The sequence below is a fragment of the Anomalospiza imberbis genome, chromosome 5, assembly GCF_031753505.1.
Source record: "Anomalospiza imberbis isolate Cuckoo-Finch-1a 21T00152 chromosome 5, ASM3175350v1, whole genome shotgun sequence".
In the NCBI taxonomy this organism is placed as follows: domain Eukaryota; kingdom Metazoa; phylum Chordata; class Aves; order Passeriformes; family Viduidae; genus Anomalospiza; species Anomalospiza imberbis.
This window is the reverse complement of record NC_089685.1, coordinates 36,545,632-36,563,360: the sequence shown is the minus strand read 5'-3', so window position 1 is coordinate 36,563,360 and position 17,729 is coordinate 36,545,632. Positions and strand designations below refer to the sequence as shown.

Below are 17,729 nucleotides of genomic sequence, written 5' to 3'. Positions count from 1 at the left end.
TAGCTCACAGCTATCAGAACTGTGAATAATGTGAATTATGGTCATCAGTGACATGTATTATTGTAACAAACCTTTCAGTGAGTTTGAATCTAGAAATTTGGGGGGTTTTGTGAGAATACTGTAATTTCCCATTATAGCAATTGTTCTATTTCAGGATATAGTGAAGAACTTTGGCAAAATATTTTTAAATTTCAGGACTTCGAATCCTTATGGCTTATTCTTGATGATAGAAAGAATGATAAGGTTGACTATGGAGAATTTACTCGTGCCATATTTGGAGAAATGAATGAATATAGGAAAACATTTGTAAGAAAAGTAAGTCTTATTGCAGATATTTTAAGTGTAAATATTTCTCAGTCTAACTTTGGAGTTAGTCACTCATATTCTAGTTGTTGGGTTTTGTTGTTATTTTTCTTAAGGTCTCTACCTGGAAATTGACTTCTTGAAGTTTCAGATCATTTTATTAACAGAAAGGTAAATTAGTGGACTGCATGCTGTTCCATTGTTAAATTAGTTAATTTTAAATTCTAGAATTAATTCCTTTACTATTTTGAGTTTTCATGCTTATGTGCTGTTCTTATAGTTCAGTCCTGTGTATAAAGTGTCTGGCACCCTGAGACAATCTCTTCCAGAAGTCTGTTTCCTTATTTTGGCAAATGACAAATTTTGGCAAAACTGCATGTGTAGACTTTCTTCCCACAGTGCCTGAAATAGGAGGCGGTCATACTTGTCTCCTTTGAAACTAACAGTAAGAGTCATTATATATGTGAGACATGTTATATGTGAAATGCCACTTGTTATTTGTGTATAATGTAATGTGGAGCTGTTTGCAGTATCAGACACTGATCACAAACCAGCCAAAGGAGTAGCAACTGGGTATCAAGATCAAGAAGAATGACATATACTTTCATGCTTTCAGTCATGGAGGATCTGACTCTCCTAGCCTTACATATCAAGCATGTGTATTTGAGTAAACTGAAATGCAAATGAAGCTGCTGTTAGCAGTGCTGGAGAGGCTGTGTGGAGGCTTCTGTCAGCATGATGTGGAATCTTAATAATTGGAGGAGGCAGAAGGGAAGCAGCTAAACCTCTGATTCTAAAGATGAGCTAGAAATTAGGGAGAGAAGACAATTTTTTTGTGTTGACCAGGGGACATGCATTTGATGTGAAAACTGTTGAGATAAAATAATCATGAAACTGCATAATCTGGAATGACTTTCTAGTATCTGATGCCTTACATAAAATAGGTAAATTGACATAATCCATTGCATAAAAAGCAAATGTATGTACTAGATAGTTAAGTGTATTTGGTCGTTTCATCTTTCCACTATTTTTTTCCCTGTGATTCTTATATGAAACTCTTCTTTTTCTCCTATAGGCTTATATGAAACTAGATTTCAACAAAACTGGGAGCGTGCCTATGGTAGATGTCAGAAAATGTTACTGTGCAAAGAAACATCCTCTAGTACTGGCAGGTAATTCACGTGAACAAACCAACCAAAATCTTGAACTATGGAAGTCATCTTGTTAGCAGAGATAGCAGATCCAGAAACTGGTTGGAAATACAAACTGTTTTCATATTTACTTAGATTTGAGCTGTTAAAGGGGAACTTTCTTCATCTGAGGACTTAAAATGAGTGTCTCAGAACATGACTATAAGTAGTAATGGAGTTCATATACACAATTTTATTACTTGCCCTTTATCAAGCTGCTAATACTGACTGAATGCAGAGTAGTTCTTTTTCCTACCTCTGTAAGCAGTTATTTTGCAGCTTTCAGCTGTAAGTTACCAGTGGCAAATATGATATTAATTTTCACTTAGTAGGATACTCTCATTTTCACATTACTGTTTTCCATCAAAATATGCAAGGATTCCAACTGACACGGAATGTAGTCAGTACTTGAATTATTTATTCAGAAGGAACTTAATTTATTTCTGGGATGGGTTTGTCATCCTGTACAGAGGAAATGCTGGTTTCTTCATTATTTTTTCAGGATTCTTAAAAATGTATAAAGTCTGCTATTGAAAAAAATAGAAATTTAAATATTTTTATCTCAGTTTTAGAAAACAATACCTCCACATACCAAACTAGTCACTGTGAAAGTCTCCATGATGTCATGACCCTTTCTTTCTTACCTGTAGAAGAGAGAGTTTTTTTATATTGCCAGTGATTTTAATGGTAACACATGAAGTCACATATATGGATACAATATATGATTTTTTTTCCAGTGCTGTAATGCCATATTTTTTGTACTTTTTTCCTCAATTAAATCATCTCGAATATTATCTTTATAAAATTGCTAGGACAAAGATGTAAATTGCAGAACATTTTTAGAATGCCAATTTCCTTCTTAAAGTTTTCCCAGAGCTCTGAAGTTCTTCTGTACAGTAAACATACACTTTCTTACAAGATAACTTCAGAATTTTAGTTTACAAATGCATTATGCAGCTTTTGCAGTAATTTGAAGAAAAAAAATTCCCGTTCTCATAATTCATTGCAATTGGCTGACCTCATGTCTTCTGTTGATACTTAATTCTATCATGCTATTAAAGTAAGGTAATTTCTACAGGTGGTAATAAGTGAGCCAATGACTTAATTCTGAAATCAGAATATTGAATTTATTCATGAAAAAATATTTGCAAGCTAAAATTTGAAAGTTTCTTGCCTGAAGTATATTAAATGCTACATCTTCATTCTTCTTTAAAATGCATTTGATAGAAAAATACACTTTCACAGGCAAAACTGCAGAAGAAGAAATTAAATCATCGTTTCTAGAAGAATTAGGAGAGTCCTGCAGCAACCCCAATGAAGTGTCCTATTCTGAGTTTGAAGATTACTATGAAGGATTAAGTTTTGGAATTGTGGGTGATGATGATTTTGTTAATATCTTAAAGAATTCATGGGGAATTTAGAGTGGAAGATGACAAAAAAGAAGGGATACTTTCTAAACAAGAAGTGACTAAGAGAGGATATAATCTTGATGTGCATTACTTTATAATTAGTGACTTAAACTGATTTCAGGGACAGAAAACTTTAGATGCTTTCAGAATAATATATGGCAAATTTCATGGAGTGTCTGTTGAGTTATGCTAGCCACAAAATTCTGTTAATGTCTTTTCACTGGAAATCATTAAAACTGTTTCCCATACAAAAAGCCATTTTTAAAATATCAAAATAAAGTTTCCTATTTTAAAATAAGAGATAATTAGAATACTAAAATGTCTGAAGGGGTATGGGCAAGAGAAAATTTTGTTTTATGATGCATTGTGAAAAGCTTCAGATTTGACTGCATAAATGTGAATAATAGCTTTCCTTCAGAAATTTTCTTTTAACAGTCTTCATCTTGCTTATTTTTTCCTATGCTGGTACTTAGCTTGAAAGAGAGCGGGTCATCCTTTTCCAATTTTGAGGATGTCTGCTGCACTGAAAGTGCAGAGATGTTCACAGCATTTAGCCCCTTGCCCTGTCCACCCTCTTGACTGATCTTGCTTTGTCATTTTGATCAGGCATCTGAAGCTCAGCATTGAATCTCAAGGCTTTTGTAATCACACGTGTATTTTGTAATGCATATCTTCTTTTCCTGTATTTTGCTAAATTGTTTTCAAAATAAATAATTTATATTTAAATATCTGTTTTCTTTATATTGCTGGGATTTTTTAGCTAAAACATAGCAATTATGTATTTTGTCAAACTGATATATGGCATTTCCTATCTATTCTGAAAGTATAAAACAGAAAAGTATTTTAAAAAGGCCCAAAACAACCACCTCTGCCACCACAAAAATTAAATTATAAATTAAAATATTCTTTGCTATTTCAAATGTTCTGACAAGTACACTTTTCAATGCAATACATCTTGCTAATTCTGTAAAATTCTTTGTGTTAGGAAATAAAAATACAAAGTTAATGTGAGAGCGACTTTGATTTTCATACACCTGTCACTGAAATTAACTGTATGTTGAACTGCATTTCTTAAGCATGTGCAATTAAAATATGTAACTTTCCTCTAAGCTTGTCTGCCTGATTTTGAATTTATAGTCTGTTGTTAAAACAATCTTCCTCTGAGACAGAATTTGTGTTTTATAGGAATTAAAGGGCATTGCTGGAATGGATGCTGAAAGGAGGGACGTTGGTCCCCTGTGGCTGACTAGCATAGTCTACATATAGTACTTCCTTGTTCTAATAACTTGTGTGTTTTTATGTCTGGATTGTTTGACCATAGCCTCAAATGTAACAAGTATTGGAGGTTCTATTCTAAACCCTCAAATGAGGGATCTTGGGGGGTTCTTTTTGGGCTGCAAAAGTCTGCATGTATTTTTTTTTTTTTACAGGGAAGAGAAGATTTTTGTCAATGTGTATTCTAAGCAAGAATTCTGACCTACTATGATTTTCTTGTTCCCCATTCCTGCTGGAATTTCCCTTGCTGGAAAGGTTTTGTTAATTAGTGTTCTTGGAACTGGTGATTCTGAGAAGGGCAGGTAATTCTGAGGATGGGAACTTTAGCTGGTTGTAGAGGGATCTGCTCGTTAATGTGTCCATGCAAATTGCTGAAAAAATATCAAGTTGCATTTTTGTTAGTTTTTTAAAGAATCATGTGCTCTATTTAGACTTTTTCCACTTAGGAGAATTGTACCAACAGATAAAACTGTAGCTCAGTTTAATGAATGAAAGTGATTGTGAAATGAGGTATTGACATATGTCTTTATGCAATGTTTAATTTTATTGTGAAGCTTTTAGGAAAATTGTTCCACATTTTCTTATGGAATAGAAAAATTCAATACAAATATATGTATACTAAGTGGGTCTGCTTGTCAGAAGAAGCTGTATAAGTCATATCTACTGCAAATTTATTTTGTTGTTATCATGGAAATGAGGTACTGTTATAAGAACATAGCTTTGGTAGTCTTGTGTTGTTTTTTTTTATCTGAAGACAGATCCCTAACAGGATAATCTAGGATAAATTCTAAAGGTCAAAATTTTCCTGAAAATGAGAACAGTACTGTGGTAATTATGTGAAACCTGCTAGCTATGTAATTTCTATTAACTACAAGGTCATTTACACAGGTTCAGCTTGACCAATGTGATCTCCTTTTATGATCAAGTGACTTGCCTAGTGGATGAGGGAAAGGCTTTGGGAGTTGTCTACCTGGACTTCAGTAAAGTCTTTGACACCATTTCCCACAGCATTCTCCTGGAGCAGCTGGCTGCTCAGAGCTTGGACAGGTGCCCTGTTTGCTAGGTGAAAAAACTGGCCGGTTGGCTGGGTCCAAGAGGGTGGTGGTGAATGGAGCTACATCCAGCTGGTGACCACTCACTGGTGGTTTTCCCTGGGGCTCAGTAGTGGGGATAGTCCTGTTTAATACCTTTATTGGTGATCTGTAAGAGAGAATCTAGTGCCTCCTCAGTAAGTTTGCAGACTGTGTGGGAGTATTGATCCACTGGAGGGTAGGAAGGCTCTGCAGAGGGATCTGGGCTGGATCAATAGGCTGTGGCAAATTGTGTTAACATCCTACACTTGGGCAACCAGGCCAAATGCCAGGTCCTACGCTTGGGTCACAACAACTTCATGCAGCACAACAGGCTGGGGACAGAGTGGCTGGAAAGTGGCCTGGTGGAAAAGGGCCTGGGGGTGCTGGTTGGCAGCAACCAAACATGAGCCGGCGTGTGCCCACAAGGCAAAGAAGGCAAATGGCATCCTGGCATGTATCAGCAATAGTGTGGCCAGCAGGAGCAGAGCAGTGACTGTTCCCCTGTACTGGGCACTGGTGAGGCCACACCTTACCAATTCTGGGCCCCTCACTACAAGAAGGAGCTGGAGCATGTCCAGAGATGGGCAACAGCGCTGGTGAAGGGCCTAAAGAATAAGTCATATGAGGGGCAGCTGAGGGAGCTGGGGTTGTTTAGCCTGGAGAAAAGGAGGCTCAGAAGAGAGCTTATCACTCTCTATAACCACCTGAAAGGAGGCTGTAGCCAGGTGGGAGTTGGCCTCTTCTCCCAGGTAACCAGCAACAGGACAAGAAGAAATAGTCTCAAGCTTCAATGAAGGGATATTAAGATTACACATCAGGAAAAAATTTTCACTGAAAGGGTGATCAAGAATTGGAACAGGCTACCTAGAGAGATGATGGAGTAACCATCCCTGTAAGTGTTCAAGAAATGATTTAGCACATGGTGGTGTCTGGTCAAAAGTTGGACTCTGAGATCTTTAAGGTCTTTTTCAACCTTACTGATTCTGTGATCAGGTGTTGGATCATCAGATGTGATGTCTATGATGAATTTTTAATAGCATTCACAAAAGTCGCTTTTATCTGCCCACAGTTTCTCATTGTCTAAACTTCAGATGGTGGCAAAGAATTCAAACCAAATCTTCCCAAGGTTTGCTCACCATGCTTACTGTGAGTAGAAAAACACAGTAACTATTTAAACCAAGATCTATGGTATCTGATTTTTCATTAAGAGTTGTCTCAATGGCCTGATTAATTGTGTTCTGACTTGCTCTTATTTACTTGTGAACATCTAATGAACCTGAATCCTTTTATTTAATGAATGCTTTGTAGCTTTAAAACCATCTGGAAATGTCTACTGGGTTTACTGCCTTTAAATGCATTTCAAATAAAACTTTCTACATTTGCTATCTTTTTAAGAATTGCTCGTGTTTTCCAAATTAGAGCGTGCTCTTAAAGTGGGGTTCTCAAAGAAGATTCTTCACTGAAACTCACGGCTTAATAAACTAGTTGTCTTCATGCCACCATGATTTACACTTCTGCTAAAAAGTTATAGCAATTTGCTGTAGTTGAGAACATCAGAAATGCATTATGGTGTGAATATATTTTGTCCTATTAGATGTGCAGGCTCCCAGAAGACAAGTAGAAATTAGTTATGTAATTTAACTCCTTATTCTTAAGGTAACTACTTCATGAAATGAATATGCACTGACATTGTAAGCTGAAATGTTTAAGAGCATTTTGAAAAATCAAAGCACAGGCACACAAAAAGCAAACCTGCAGTAGCTTCACTTTATCTGCTAATGGAAATACAGCATCCTCACCAGGCTTGGCTTTGTTGCTGAGAGGAGGCATTTTTACTGATTCACACTCAAAAACTCATTTATCTTCCATAGGTTACTGCCAGGTGATCTAACTGTGTGTGTCTTTGTGGCCAGAACAACAAAAAGATTAAAAATGTATCTACCACTGCATGTTTGTAGGGACGTGCTGTTTACTTTTGGAGTTTGGGATTTTGTTTTTATGGGCACTGGTTATTTGGTTATTGGTTATTTTGGTTTTTGTTTGTGGATTTTTATTGTGTGAGAGGTTTTTTGTGGTTTTGATTTTTGTTTTTGTTTCTTATTGTAGTTTTATTTTTGGTTTGGTTTTGAGCATGCTATCTCTACACAGTAGAAAAGTCTAGAACTGATTTCTGGTGTATTGAAGAAAACAGGTAAGCTTCTGTGGAAGAAAAAAGGAAGGTGGAAAAATCACGTGCATTTTTTTTTCCTTGACATTATGCTAATAGTTTATCCTTCTTCTTCATACTTAGCAATTCAGAGACTGAGCTAGTTCAGTACTTGCTTTTCATGTTGTTAACCATCTTGTCTTTGATAATTTGAGTCAGAACTACTCTGTTGTAACCATCAGACATCTCCAGTGATGCAAGAGGCTATTTGTTTAGGAGACATTTCAAAACATTAATCAGATTGGAAGGTACTTAGGAAAGAAATTTGGTAAGACATTACTTTCATGATAACCCTATGAAATATTTTTATTTTTATTTTGTGGTGTCCCATTTTGACTGTGAGAAACTTAAGGCCTAAAGTTGATAAAAAATACCTTTGAGCAAAATAAAAAAAAAAATAGATGTTTATCACAGGTTTCTTAATGTTTATTAGAGCATCTGTTGTGTTTACCTGGAATTTGTAGTATCTGACTAGCTCTTTTCTGGGTATTTTTTCCTCCTCTCTCATGCGTTACTTATTGGGTGGACTTAATTGTATATGTGCACAGAAATGTCAGTATCAGAATTTGTTGCCACTGTCAGAATTTAGTGTGTCCAGTCTCCCCAGAGAAGCAGCTTCAAGATAAGAAAAGTAATAACCATTTCTTTGTGGTTCGATTTTTTTGCTCCATTCTCATGAAAGATGTTTAATATTTTAACAGTTTTTACTGGTTTGTGTATGCTTTTTTAACTCCTGTCTTCTGACCTTTTACTGTCATTTCCACTCCAAGTTTTAGGAGAAAAAAGGAACCTGAGAAATTCTGTAAAAGGAAGGAAAAATGGTTTTTAAGAAGATGTACTGTCTATGTATCCAACTAATGAGGATTCTCCCTCTAGACATTTAACATGCTTTCAAACTGCCCTTTGGAGTCTTCTCAAAGGATGTCTTTCGTGGGCTCCTTCCCAGTAGACAAAGACCTGAGAAGTTCTCTTCTGGGACAGCTGAGGTCAGCAGGCACAAGCACTGGTGAGAAGGGCTGCCCTGGTGGGTGGCAGAGGTGAAGCTGCCTGCCTTTGTGGATACATTCTTCTCCCTCAGCCTTGTTTACTTCTGCCTAGACCTGAGATAATTGGACAATAGTGGCACCTTTATCTTATCTCAAGTTCCCTAAGGTCGCTTAACTCACACTCCAAAGTTCCTGTCAGGGAGCATATTTGGGGAGGGGTGGGCTTCAGTGGTCAGAGCTTCTTTATACAGTTTTGCCAGAATGGGCAAAAAGTCCTTCATAACAATGTTGAAGCCATCAGCCATAACATTTCAGTCTCTCACACCCTTTGCCTTGGGCAGGGACACTTTCCACTAGACCAGGGTGCTCAAAGTACCATCCAGCTTGGCCTTGAACAATTCAACCTCTAGTTTTCCACATAGCTCTCTGTTTTATGCCACACCTTGTATGAATGTCTCCATTGAGGAAGACTCTATAGCCTCTCTAGCAATCTGTTCCAGTGCAGTCAACCATAGTCAACCCTAATCATAGTGGCAGCTTGGGGTTGAGCCTGAGGACCTCAGGAACGTGGCAGACACAAATTAGAAAGGTGTGAAAGGAGCAATGCTGGTTCTAAGCCATGCTCCCCTTAGCATGCCTTTTCCAGCCAGGGTATCCCTGGAGCTGTAGGCTCTGTAACTCTCTAAACCCTAGCACTAACCCTAATGGTGGCTGGGGCTGAGGCTGAGATCCTCAGCACCCTGGGTGGCCCAGATGAGGGGTCACAAAACTTGCTTTGGGACAAGCATGCCTTGCATGATAACTGCTTTACACTGCTTTATACTTCACATGGGGGAACCCCATTCTGCTATAGTAAAGCACAGGTTAATATCAGTGGAAGCTAAAATAACAGCTGTGGAGATGTATTTAAAGCAATATTCCTTTTCTTCTTACAACTTGTGTTGAGTAAGTGAACACTTAATCACTCTTGTGTCTAATTCTGGGATCCTATGATTTGTCTTGGCATGAATTAAATCCTGCACTCACAGTGGTAAAATTATTCCCCTGAAGTAATTTCTTTTGACAATAGCATTTGCCTTGCAGATGCAGTGATTAACTGTAGGCTTCAGTTGTGAATACTGCAGTTGTTTTCATCCTCTAGACATTTTTGAATTCTTCTCCGTTCTCAATGTTTCATGACCAAAGGAAACAGCAACAGAAGTCAAACCAGTGCTTTTATTTTTTGCTTAGAACAATCATTTTGCAAGTGCCTGATGTAGCAACACAGCTTAAACCAAGATATTCTGCTTTTAATGGGTTTAATATGCCTTTGAGAGGTATCTGTTCTAGATATTATTGTTGCATAGATCCAAGTAACCACAGGAAATAGGCATACCAAAAATTCAGTTATTTATTTATTAAAACCAGTGCAGTGAGAACGGAATCAGTTGTCAGTGCCAGATAATTAACTTTCCATATTCTTTGTGTTTATTTTTTGATACTTTTCCCCTTGTTTGAGACTATGTGTTTTCTAAGTTCTCTTTCCAGCTTTATCTTGGTATGCCTCCAAACTTTTCTTTTGGGAGCATCCTTCTTGGAAATGAGCTTCTTTAGTAACAACCATAATGCTAAAATATGTTCAGAAATAAATCAAAATATGAACTAACATCCAGCAAGAAAATTCTCTGGGGAAAAGGATAGGAGATAGGACAGATAAAAGCAAATTGTAGCTGTAGTGGCATTCCTAGTCTTCAATATTTTTTGTTCATTCATATCTTTTGAGTTCCCTCTTCCTTCTGGAACACCAGTCATGAGACAAAGCCTACCCTGTAGTATTATTGGTCCATGTAAATACTCTTCCTTCACATAAAGAAAGTTAGAAGAGATCTATCTGAAGGAGATTTTACAAGGCTGTCTACATCATTATTCTGTATTATCTGGAAAAAAAAACTCCAGTTATGCTGCTTTCTCACTTGTAATAGAGACTCCACCACATTCCCAGGTAATCTGTTCTATTGCTGGTACAAGCTGTCTGCTGATTGACCTGAATATTTCTTGCTATGGTTTAAGCTGATTACTCTTTCCACTAGCCCATCCTTCCCTTATGTAACGGCTTCAGAAACGATTATTACACCCCCTTTGATCTGAAGTCTGCTAAGTATGGCTGTTTAGGAAAATTGTATTAACAGGACATTCTGTTAATGACATTCTGAAGACCATTCTCATTTTTCTCCCATAAGTTCCAATGGGTACTTTCCTTGTGTTGAATTCAGTGTTCTACACGAGGCACAGTGCTCTGGTTAAGGTCTTGCCAGTGAGGTCCTTGCACTACAGAGCTTACTTTTATATCAGGTGTCTTTCCTCCCTCTCTCTTTCCTTTCACAACCTGATTTTATTAAGTCTTACTGACATTGTGATTTTAACTCACAAATTTTCTTCTCAAGAACTGATTTTTCTTGCATCATTTCAGTTGAAGGGAAACGGCAAAGTTCTACCATGCTTTGAGATATGGGGAGGTGTTTCTGCTGGAAAATCTGGCATGAGTGTCTCAGTTTTGTGGGAGCTTTGTGCTTATGCTTCTTTTCAGGCTCCTAACAGGTTTGCATCAGCTTTACCTGACAAGAAGTATTATTTCTCCTTCCCAGTTTTGTTTCATAGGATACCTGTTAGTGAAATCCACAGCATAAACATGCAATCTTTAATGGAAAATAAAGAAGAACTGAACAGTTTTACTTTTAATCCTTATTTTCTTAAGAACAGGGGTAAGGGTAAAAGGAAGCTGAACCAAAACGTAAGGTGTTTAACAGCTTTTGTCAGACACTGTAAATAATCTCTTATGCATTTAATAAATGTAATATGATTATGTATGCAGGTATTTATTAGAATAGGTTTTACCATTGCTTATTGTTGATACCGTATGAAAACAGAATTTATGGAAAATACTTTGTGTCAGCTGAAAATATCTTTATTAGACTTTGAGATATGTAGTAATCCCTGTTGCAGTCTGATGCATAGAAATGCAGGTAAGACAAGCCAAAGCTTGCTTTTCTACAACAATGTTCAAGATGTAGGATGTCTATTATTTCCTGCTCCTCTCTTTTACTTAAGTTAGGCTGCCTCTAATCTGGTGAAGTGAAAGGTTTTATTCAGTAAACATAGTGGAGGACTGCTGTTTCCAGGTGAGATTTTTCTTCAGCCCCCTTGTCAACTTGCTACTGTATTAATGTCTGCAGTGCCTTCCTCCTCCTCCCCTGTGAAATTACTACCATAAATAATACATAAAACTGTGAACTGCCTTTCACCTTGAAGGAGCAGTCCACAAGGTTGCTTTAGACACTAGTCAGGATTATGTCAAGATTACTAATTTTTTAGTATTCTTTTTGGCTTAATTGCATTTTTCTCTCACTAAAATGAAAGGAGTACTAAAAACTGCAGCTGTATTAGTTCCAAATGAACACGTACTACAAATTGTTCCTTTGCAATTCAACTTCAAAGACAGTCTTTTTGATAATTTGTTAGATTGAATTGTGCTCTTGGGCTGTACAGACTATTTGATAGTAGCATGAATGTAGGCTGTGCATTCTTAACTCATATCTATGAGCAATTTAAAGGCAGAAAAATATGGTTTTTTTTTTTTTTTTTAAATCAACCCAGAATGAGGACAACATCAGTTTAGACTGAGTTTTAATTGCTGTTTTCTAATATCAGTCTTGATAAAAGTGTTCAGAAGCATCAAACAAGAATTGGCATAGTAGGTGTCAGTTTAGTGATCTAGTAAAATGTAAATGGAGGCTGGTGTCATATCTGTGCTTCTGGAAATGCCTTATGTCCACTCTGTAGCATGCAGCTGATTGTCCTGTCACCAAAACAAGATGTGGAGATGCTTTTCCCTTTAGGAGAGATGATGAACCATTGGACTTCTTGCCCATCTGTATTCTTGAATGCATTTTGCCTAAGGGAAGGGCTGGGTGGCTGTAGGATGGGAGCTGGCATATGGAACATCCGAAGAAATTTTCAAAATTAATATTAAAAGCCTAAGCCAAGGAGTTATTTAAAAATGTAAATGAACCTGATAAGCAGTAGTCTTTTTTCCCCCACGATTAGCATAATATTCACATTAATTATGATACTGCTAGATTTTAAATTAGAGCTTCCTTTTATGGAGGAGGAGTACCAATCTTTTAGTCACAGTAGTGGGAGAAATTTAAAGGTATATTTAAGTCGGCAGCTCTGCTCTCAGAGCATCTCTTTTTGCATTTTTTCTTCTACTCTGCCTCCCCTTTTGCTGCTGAATCTTTTTGAGCTGGGACATGTCAGTGACTGTTTCATTATTGTGCTTTCTAGCTTTGAAGATGTGTCATGGCCTGGGCTAGGTACAATGCATACTACTACATGGGGATATAATCCTTGCCTCAGAAAATGTAAAATATGAATTGGAAAAAAATATGAGACCAGGAAGACATGAGGATGGGAGATGGGGAATACTGTGTCAATGATACAAACAGCTCACTTTTAATGTAATAGCAAGCATCTCGAATTGCATCTTGCTTAACAAGTACATATGGCAGCAATTATTAGTATGAGAAGATTATTGGAAAGTCAGAGCAAATCTTCAACTCTGCTTTGTCTAGCAGGAACACTAAGGTAGGTTCCTTGACTGGCAGGGGTTTAAAATATGAGGATTTCCTTTTTTTGGTGATTTGCAAGCAGATCTTTAGAAGCTATTACTTTTTAGAGAGGGCCTTTGAATCTCCCATGTGATATTTCCTGACTGCATAAAGTTTTCTAAAAAAACAATTGTTACATGATATGCGAATTCTTCTTCCATTTTGGCAGTCAACATTTGCAAAAAAAATCTGATAGGGAGGATTTGGTTGGCTCTGTGTGTGTGCTGTTGTGAGCCTCGATCTTGAGAAAAAGCAGATGAGAACCTGAGTGGAACACAGTGACAGCAAGGGGCTTCTCTGTGCATACCTTGCTAGCAGCTGTCTTGCATATTTAAATGGTGTTCCCAGCTACAGCTGATTGACTTCTGTCTCTCTGCCAGTCCTCTTAAAGGCCCAATTGCAAGCTAAGTAGAAGGGTGAAGTTACAAAACTAGCACCTTGAATTCCCACCAGAGGCTGATAGGAAGTTTGTACCCATGCTGCTGCATGTGCACTGTGATCTTGAAGTGAAAATGTCTTCTTAAAAAGGGTTATTAAACTTTCAGGACATTTTAGCCTGTGTGCTTTCAAGTTGTAGGGAGATGGAGGTTCTACAGCAACCCATTCTAAAGAAAAGGAGTCATGAGAGTTGTGGCAGAGTCTTGGTTAGTCCCTGGCAGGCGTGTGCTGCTTTAGGCAGTTGCTTTACGGTTGTGATGTCACACTCTTTAGGCTGCCTGCTTATTCCAAAGAAAAAACAGAGCCTTCCAGAACTTTAAGTCATGTATCATTCTCTTTCTGAATATAGAAGAGTTTATGGAATTCATCATAACTATAGTGACTAGCAAAAGTGAAGTGAGTATTCACTCTTCCTGGACACAGATGTTAGAGGTTGATCCCCATTTCCCCGTTTCTATGATTGGACAGATCAGATCAGTCCAGGACCTAACACCTGTCTCTGTTCTGGGTTCCTACTGCAGGAGGTGTGCAGAGCCTCAGATAAGACTGCTTATGCCTTGATGGCCCCATTCCTTCAGTCCAGGTACATCTCTCCACATCTCCACTTACACCCACGTGCACAGGACAGGTAGCTGGTGTTTTGTTAGTGTTGTTGTACCTCCTGTCCCTGACTCAGGTGGTGTGCTTAACAGTATTTGCTGCAACAGCAGCCCCTCAGCCTGCACCTACCTCACATTTGTCCAAACCAGCTCTTTTTTTCTTTTAAGAAAGGTATACTTCTTCTAGAGCACTGCAGTTCAAAACAAATTGGGAAAAGATCTAAAGAGTATCAAATGATGCTGAAATGTTTACAAGACCAGCACGGACATGGCATGTTCTCTGACAGCTAAGTGTAACAGTCAATATGACCAATGTGGTTTTACTCTAAGTATATAACCTGACTTGTTCAAAGACATGGAGAAACCCACAATTTGACAACCTTGCATTATTTTCCTAATACTAAGAAGGGCTACTAACTCACAGTTAGTTATGTTGTGTCTGCCAAGACTTCCCACCTCAGCATGACCTTGCACAGCTGTTTAAGGCTCACTGGCACCTTATCTCTGAGGAGGAAATGCTGATGATGCTACCTGCAGTGGATCTGGTGATTCCTATCTGGCTCTCCCCGGTCTGGTAGGGTAATGGTTCCAGTTTATGGGTCATAGCAGAAATCTGTAGCAGTGCCTCTAACTTTGGCAAGCAAGACCGAAGCACAAGCAGAGGAGATGCAGTGTTTATCTCTTGAGAATGCTGTTCTGTTTCCATGGCAGTAGACAGCTCAGTCCAGATTTGGGCAATCTTGTCTGCAAAGTAGCACAAAAAAAAAATTAGGAGAGGAAAAGCTTCACTGCAGCTGAATGGAGGCAGTCAAAATTAATCAAGCTTGCATGCACTGAGATTGGGTCTGCCATATGAGACTGCAGAAACTAAGAAGAAACCTCTTTGCTTCCTACACTACTCAGGCATCTGATTTCAAATCTGCCTGCCTTAGTCAGTGATGCTCTGTGGGAGACTTCTGTGCTTTGAACTCTTGGAGTTGCCTTTCTAATAGGTAAACTGCATCTATTCACAGCGGGAAGACAAAAGCGTTGCAAAACAAAATTATTAAACTTTGACTCAATAGTAGAAAATTATTATTACAAAGTATCCTCTATACACTGATAATCGATTAAATTGCTGCTGCTTTGGGGTTGCCTCAATGATCATCAGTGCAAACATCTTCAGAATATGATTTATTAAAGCATATTAAAGCCTGTATTCTTGAGGCATTTGTATTATGGTCTCTTCCTAAAAATTAATTGAAAGAAATGGAGATTGCTAGTCATGGAAAGGAAGAAGATGATAGATGAGGTTTCCAGTTGGAGGTCGATGAAACACAGAAACTAGGTGTAACAGTGCCAGTCACTTGAAAACGTCTGTAGTCCTTATTGTGTGTTTTCATTGCTTTTGGTAGCATGTGAGGGAGGGTGTGCTGACTTCCTCAAATAAATCACTGTCATATGTAAATTATGTATCAGATTTAAACAGATTTTAGAAGATTAGTAAAAGTTAGCATTAACTGAAACACAAGACTGCTTCCAGAATATTTTATTGAATAGACCTAATCTTTTAAAAACACAGACTAGCTGTTCAATAACAGTTTGAATATTAATTAGGTAGTATATAGAGTGTATGCTGGAGGACAGATCATTTAATTTACCAAAATAAAGTGTAAAGGTCTCTTTTCCATTTTTTCTCTACAAGTCAAAATATGTCCAAGTCAGTTTGATCACTTCAAAGACTTAGAAACTAAATACCACTTTAAATTTCTTTGCAAGGTTGTTGACTGTACATATACAGTCCTCTATAAATTGTCTGTTTCTTAATACAGTATTTGCCAGTGAAATGAAACTGACAGAAGTTTCAGAGCAAAGTGTGTTACAGATGTTTGTGTTTTGTTTAGGGTTGTTGTTGTGGTGGTTGGTCTGGGATTTTTTGGTCTCTGTTCTGAAGAGACTTCTAAAATTAGGTAATAGTGCACTTCTGTTTAGATAAGGTTAGTTCTTATAGAGCATGCTCTTCTGTAGCTGAAGAAACCTAATTGTCCTGCAATCTAGGTGATGGTTTATTATTTATATTATATGAATGCTTAAGACTTGCAACCAGATGAGGCCCTCATTATACTGACACAAAGTTTTATTATTTATGTGTTGCCCAAAAACTTCAGTTAAAATTAATGAGAGAGATAAAAAGTACAAAAGCACAGAAATTTTAGAAGCAGAGTTTCCCAAAATTTTCATTACACTGCCAGGAAACAGAAACTCCTCCAAGTTGGTGCAGGCTACCTTGGCTCTGCTGGCCATGCTGTAAGAGAAGATACACAGCTTTGACATTTCCCCATTTTCCATCTCCCTGCCATTTCCAAATAGAAATGGGAAGTTTTATTCCTTTTGAATGAGGAAAGCTTGTACCCAAGAGCTGTTTGGAGATACTGCATTCATTTTCCTGTCTCTTGGGACTCTGTATGCTTGGAGGACATTCCAAGACCCATTTCTTTCAGTCTCTTTAAGTACTAAGAGCACCTGGAAGAAGCTCAGTCCATGTATTTACACATGAACTAAGGAGTAAGTGGCTGTCCAGGTGCTCAGTACTTTCTCACTGCCTAATGAGTCTTTGCAAAGGCACTCTTCCTGAGAGGTGCCAGACCCTTAGAAGAGGCATCATGTGCTGGCTAGATATGAAAGAGAAAAACACATCACTGACCTTTACCTGAAATTGAAGGAAATTTTCTGGATAGATAAAAAATTAATTTCAACTATTTTAGCACTGGACACTAAAAAATGTAAGTGTGGACAGAGCCTGAGGCAATATCTCCTTTTATAAGCAGAATGTAATATCCTAAAGCTCTTGAGGAAATCTGCATCCCACAAACATGAATCAGCACTGACGAAGGCACTTGAATCACAGCAGAAACAGGTGAGTAATCTTGCCTTCCACCATCTTGCATTGCTAATACCTCTGGCATTAGTACTGGGAGGGGCAGAGGACACCCCAGGGTCATGAAGGAAAAAGGCAGTGACTTGAAGATTCTGGTGAGGTTGACACTGGGCAAAGGCCATGTGCTATTTATCCCTGATCTAAAGGAACAGTGGAATGGTGACATCCCTCTCTAAGGGGGAGTTTCACCAGGTGAGAGCAGGTACCTGTGAGAACAGATACCTTGGATCTGAACGATTATGAGCCTGGAGGAGGTGATCTACTGGAAAGGCTGCACTTGCCTACGTGTGTTCTTGTAGCATCCCAGGCAAAACAATCCTGACATGGGGGATTTTCGCCCTTGAACATACCAACCTCTGCCTTTCTTTTGAAGAGAGAAACCCAAAGCCATTTTAAATGTACATACACTTTAGAATTCCATCCCCACCACTAGGGAAGGCAAAGATATAACCACATAGCGTGGATCATACTGGGGATTGCTAATTAGGCAATGCAATTAGTGCTCACCTGTACTTTTTTCTACTACGTCATCTCTTCTCAGGAGACCCCAGTCTTGTGTTCACTATTTTTAATTTCCTTGATAAGTGTAATATACAAGAACTTTTTCCAGGCTTTCATTTTTTAATGAGATACCACATTCCCCAGAATTTCTCAGGGAGCTGAAATCGAGGGGAAATCATATGAAGC

At 38.0% G+C, this 17,729-nt stretch overlaps 1 protein-coding gene across 3 annotated transcripts in view; it reads left to right on the top strand.

Annotated features, from left to right (window-relative positions):
* The window catches only part of CAPS2 (calcyphosine 2), a 170,344-nt gene that overhangs the window by 23,353 nt on the left and 129,262 nt on the right, over positions 1–17,729 (top strand). For 2 of the 3 annotated variants that reach the window (XM_068190250.1, XM_068190249.1), the window contains 3 exons: positions 196–315; positions 1,379–1,475; positions 2,739–4,011. In XM_068190250.1, coding sequence (XP_068046351.1) covers positions 196–315; positions 1,379–1,475; positions 2,739–2,914 — 393 coding nt within the window. In that variant the 3' untranslated portion in view covers positions 2,915–4,011. Of the gene's footprint in view, positions 1–195; positions 316–1,378; positions 1,476–2,738; positions 4,012–17,729 lie in introns of those variants that run through there. The other variant, XR_010999109.1, reaches the window with a different exon arrangement.